The sequence below is a fragment of the Pecten maximus genome, unplaced genomic scaffold (assembly GCF_902652985.1).
Source record: "Pecten maximus unplaced genomic scaffold, xPecMax1.1, whole genome shotgun sequence".
Lineage (NCBI taxonomy): Eukaryota > Metazoa > Mollusca > Bivalvia > Pectinida > Pectinidae > Pecten > Pecten maximus.
Genome location: NW_022982815.1, coordinates 12760 through 18859, shown reverse-complemented (window position 1 = coordinate 18859; position 6100 = coordinate 12760). Strand labels below are relative to the sequence as shown.

At 39.4% G+C, this 6100-nt stretch overlaps 1 protein-coding gene across 1 annotated transcript; it reads left to right on the top strand.

Moving 5' to 3' along the window:
• Window positions 1-483: 483 nt before the first annotated feature.
• LOC117320982 (signal peptide, CUB and EGF-like domain-containing protein 2) lies at window positions 484-5310 on the top strand (the record flags this gene model as incomplete). Its single annotated transcript, XM_033875471.1, has 6 exons — window positions 484-735; window positions 1317-1463; window positions 1640-1888; window positions 3374-3622; window positions 4005-4205; window positions 5114-5310. Coding segments are annotated over 6 exons (1295 nt in total), but the record flags the coding sequence as incomplete, so codon positions are not given.
• Window positions 5311-6100: the final 790 nt, after the last annotated feature.

Here is a 6100-nt window from a genome sequence, read left to right as displayed (position 1 = left end):
GTCATCACTTACGATCTGTGATGATTTCGTATTAAGGTATAAATATTAACTTACCAGAACAGCGCAGACGACCGACACTCAGGTCTGAGGATTGATATACTAGTATTAAAGTCAGAATGTTCCGGATGTACAAGATTAAGTTTTTATCGTTGCCTTCAGGAAAACATTTTCGGTTCGAAAATTTACAGATGTTTATCGAAATAAATATCAAAATTCTTGAGTCATCCCTTTTTTTTAGATTGTAGATGTCAAAAAGTGGGAGGGGGAGGGAGGGGGAGGGGCAAAAATATATGTTTGCCCCCCCCCCCCCCCCCCTCCTACGCCACTGCATGTTACATGTACTTTGTTATTGTAGTTGTTGATGTATGTAGATTAAACACGTATTACATGTACTTTGTTTATACACGTGTAACATGTACTTTGTTATTGTAGTTGTTGATGTATGTAAATTAAACACGTGTTACATGTACTTTGCTATTGTAGTTGTTGACGCCTGTACGGACGGTACCAATGGCGGATGTGCACATATTTGTGTAAGTACGGGGAGCGGCGCCTACGTGTGCCTCTGTAACAGTGGATACGGACTGGACGCGGACGGACACAACTGCTCGGATATCGATGAGTGTACGGACTATGGACCTTGCGAACAAATCTGTACAAACACAGTCGGAAGTTTCCAGTGTAGCTGTAGGTCTGGGTTCACTGTGGACAGTACCACAACGAGCACGTGTAATGGTAAGGCTACCTCCGCAGGTGTGCGTAACGGTAAGGCGCACTCAACACATGTAACGATAATAATGCGCAAACCCAATATATACGTGTATCGATATGGCGCACACTCAACACATATAACTACAAGGCGCATTTCAACACGTGTGAAATTAAAGTGACTCATTACATTTAACGGTAAGGCGCACTCAACACGTGTAATGGTAAGGCCACCTCCGCAGGTGTAACGATACGGCACTCACTCAGCATGCGTAACGGTAAGGCGCACTCAACACATGCCATGGTAAGGCGCACGTTCTTCATGTGTAAAGCTAAGGTGAAAACTTTCAGCGAAATATGATATAAAACTTCTACATTGCCATTATCATTATAATCATCATCAATGGGTTTCATATATGAAGATGGTGTTTGGACGGGTCGTTTGGGGAGGGGGTAATCGAACCTGGTACAGTCTCTCTGGGTATCCGAGGGTACCTGTTAGCGTAATGGCCAGGCGCAAAACTACATGTAATCACGCGAAATATGACATGCTGCCTACTCCATACAGGTAGAGATACTAGACTTCCATGTGTTTATATGTGTTACAGATGTAGACGAGTGTACAAACAGCAGTTTGTGTACGGGAGGACAGACCTGCGTCAACTCCTACGGGAGTTACCACTGTGTGGCATCAGCGGCGGGAATGGTCCCGGAAATTCCGGGGGAGGAGGCGGCGGAGAGGGCTTCTCTGACAAGTATGTAGACAGGCGGTATACCCACATTGTTGTAAGTAAAGCTGGTAACGACTGATATCGCTAATATATATATACACATATCTATATAACTTAACTTTAGTATTCAAATGTAAGTTTTAATAAATAATTGTTCTTCAAATATAGTGTACGATATACTTGTTATACCTGTTTCACAGTTGTTGACGCATGCTCAGACGGCACCAATGGCGGATGTGAACACGTGTGTGCCACCACTAGGAATGGCGCCTATGCTTGTTTGTGTCACGTGGGATACAGACTGGCCAGTAACGGACACAACTGTACGGACGTGGACGAGTGTACGGAACTACGGCTGTGTGACCAGACGTGTATCAACTCCCCCGGGACGTACACGTGCGGCTGTCGGGAGGGGTACCTACTGGACACGGACAATGTCACGTGTAACGGTACGTACCTGTCTGATATTGATAAGTTACCTAATATTGTTCTGTAGCGGGTCATATATTAGTCGCCGCTCACGATAACGAGGGGTGTTGATCTTAATTTGTAACCCTCACACATGAAATCCAGAAAAGCTTGGACGATATTTAACGAATACCATTTTTCGTTCTGCCAGCCATCCTTTCGGGATGTCGTACAAAGGGCGATAATTATTCTGTCATGAACCTCGTTCTTTTTGCTAGAAATTATGAGATAATGTAAATCAGTCGCCATAGTTTACAAATATGAGAATAGCACAAGTCATACTGGAGGGATAGTTCCCCTTGCAAATTAATGTAGTCCTGTGTATACTGATGTGTTCTTAGAAGGTCAAGTCGTCCAACGAGTACAGCGTTGCTCGATCATTGGATAATGTCTGATTTGTGAGACGAAAAGATCCACCAACATGCCATGTGTGGGACACTCCATTCTAATAGAATGTTCCGATTTTAAGCACGTTTGTGATTACAACTTTCGGGTCCCGGATATGAAAACTCTTTTCAGATCCGTGGAGTCAAAGGTACTATTTAGCTGTTTGAAAGACGTTGGTCAATTCTTGTCCTTTTACCTTACTCCCTTTGACGTTTTATATATCACATAGTTCACATAATCTTTTTGTTAAGTGTTTCTTTTATTATTTTTACCTCCTTTTTATTTTAATGATCTAAATATACAATGCACTTGCTTTTGAAAATGATTTTTAATCATATTCTGTCTTCATCACCCACATATTTGTTCATAATAAGGTATTAAATGAATCATCATGGCCCTAAATGACCATAAACCCAAACAAACAAACAAAAGATAAACGAATCGTCCTACGAGTACAGCGTAGCCCGGTGGATTATGTCTGATTTGTCAGACGGACGAATCGTCCCACAAGCACAATGAAACTTGAACGTTTTTTCCTACAGAGTAAACAGGTTACACCGTCCGAGTTGTGAGAAGGTCGATTCGTGACACATTTTTTACCAATACACAGTTTATTTTCTCTCATCCCTACCGGTATCATACTGGTCTGTCCAGGTAAATACACCCATGCTTGCTGTGTGTGTATTACCTCGCTTCCGGTGTAGGATAGCCACGCGCGCGCAATGATACAAAAGTAGGTCATCGGTACTTTAAATCTCTCCATGATTTAAACATTTCAACAATACATTGAATTAAGATATGTAATCAGATAATATTTTTTTTTATTTATGATATAAATTATGTAAAAAAAACACGTTCTTTTATTGTTTTTTATTAATAAAACATGGAACTATATTTTACGCGAAAGGACACACTAGCTTGGCCGACATCAAGTGATTTGGCTTCGCTTGCAATGACAGGGCTGCTGAAACAACGTTAGACTGTGGAAATGAATGGTTTCCTTCGTTTTTAGAACATAATGGAATATCCCTATCCTACATGACCACATATGATAGAGTCTTATAGTACTTTTATTCCAGCTATTGACGCATGCTCAGACGGTACCAATGGCGGATGTGAACACGTGTGTGTTACAAACAAGAATGGCGCCTACGACTGTTTATGTCACGTGGGATACAGACTGGCCAGTAACGGACACAACTGTACGGACGTGGACGAGTGTACGGAACTACGGCTGTGTGACCAGACGTGTATCAACTCCCCCGGGACGTACACGTGCGGCTGTCGGGAGGGGTACATACTTGACACAGACAATGTCACGTGTAACGGTACGTGCCTGTCTTACTTTGATAAGTTAGTGGGGGATATTTTGATAACTTAGAATTTTAAAGGTTTTCATAAACATTCGAAATTAAGCCATATCTTCGCTAGGACTATCTGTGTCATATTGTACATATACAATGTATAAGTTTTGAAATGACATTTGTTTCAAGAATTTTAAAAGCTAAAACTTAAAAAGTGCTGAGGGACTAAACTTAGATTCCTGTAGATGAACAATCTTAAAATGGCCGTTGCAGACAGAGTAGTTTTATATAAGTTCCACTGTAAGATAATTATCTGAAAATGATAACCAATATCTATCATGTTTTGTTTAGGAGGATCACGCCAATACGGACTAATTGCTGTAATATTTACGTCTATTTCTTCCAGATATGAACGAATGTAACGATTCTTCCGCCTGTCCGGAACCGGAAGTGGGCGTGTCTATATGTATAAACACTTACGGTTCTTACTATTGTCTGATATTTAACGAGAAGTCATCTGTAGTACATGAGGAACAACTCCTGTCAGACCAAAGCGAACATCAGCCTCCATTTTATGACGATGAGCATTATCCGCTTGAACAAGAAGGTAAAATACTTTAAAGAAAAGAAAAATTAACACGTTCGATACAATTTTCGTTTTATTGTTCATTTATCAATTTGGAACTGATTCGAATCGAACAAAGTACCAACATAAACAATGAAATATAGTAAATAATTGTAGTGTTCGTAGTCGGTAGTACGCAGTACTGTTTCATTATAAATTCACACTTATATCAAGGGAGGACAAATATCGTTATTGACTATTCTGATAAAAGTACAAATATTCTTCATTTATATTAGCAGTATTCATTAATTTACAGAACTTTTCTTAACATATTACCGTTCGTAGACTCTAGACTTGTAATCCAACTACCACTTTATCACATAGGCTATCCTTTGTGACATGTCATACGTGTCCATACATTGTCCATCCCTTAAACACAATAAGCCTTTCTGCGAGATGTCATTCATGAATTTCATGAAATGGCGATATTCATAATAAAATTAAGTGAGTAAAGACAGGCAATTAAGAATAGAAGAATAAAATAATAGTTATAATAGTGATTTTAAGATGGAACAAGAGGATATGTGATCTGATGGAATATATATATACATGTAGCAAGAGTAAGAAATCTTTAAAAAAGAATACATTTTTTCCCTCCATTTCCGAGACATGACTTTAAGTTCCAGTAAATCATGTAAAATGTTGATTAAATATATATTCTACCATTTGATAATCTACTAATACAAGACCTCCAGCACCTTTGAGACATTGTCACCACAAACGGATAAATAGTTAAATTACATGGTCTTCTCCTTTTTTGCGCGTGCATGATTTATTGGAAGATAATACATAGCACCTACTTACTACTCAACATATATAAAACTGACATAGCAGAATATATTGCAAGAACCAATAAAAAAATACACGTATGTATATGTTTTTTTTTACAGATTACGACGTTAATGGAGATCGGATTCTTGGAAAGAAAAGTAGGTCAGTGGGTGAATATACCACGAGAAGGTACCAGTTTTCTACTCCGGATGTTGGAGAATACCCTCAACCTCACAACAATGGTGATCTAAAAATAGTCATTGGTTTTCTTGCTGGAGCGCTGTGTATTACGCTAATTGTTATCATCGGCATTGTGGTACGTAAACATTGTCGTTGGCGTCGTCGGATGCATCAAGATAGGAACAACGAATCATACGCCTGACGTAATCGATTAGGAAACGTCACATCCACATGAATTGCTTACGTCACAGACAGAATACTAGACTTCCGTTCATATTCAGTCAGTTGAAACTTGAAAGTATGTTCTGTATTGAAATTGTTGGCGTCAAAAGCGGAAGTGAAAAATCCATAGTCCATTTCAGTGATAAGATGTAGCATATCTCAGGATATGATTATATCAAAAGGAATACCCTACTTCCGGTCATGTGCCGCTGTACTCCAGTGGAATACCGCGGGTAACAACCCCGTATTGGCATAGCAGGTCTAAACGTAAACTGTGGGATGATTTTCATATTGTCCTCTCGAGATTCCTGTATTACAGCATTTTACCTGTCTATTGCGCCCGGACATGCTGTATAGACTGGCTATGCTAAATTGTCATGTTGGACTATTCCTCAAATAGAATGTTGCCATAGCAACGTGATTGTGGTCGTGCTAGACAGTGTCTCGCTGTAATTGAATGTTATCATGGCCACGTGGGTCTTGTTTGACTATATATTACGATGAACTTGCTCCTCTAAATTGCTGTAATTTGTATGTTGTCGGTGAGTGTCGGGATTTTAGACTTCAGAACTGTTAAAGTCAGTCTTTCTGCCGATGTATAATGTGCAGTAAGAATATTTCCAATGTGTGTTTTTTAAGTTGCTATTTAAGTTTGTAGTCATATGTAATGTACTTTAGGTTATGATTTTCCTTGTACATTGCCG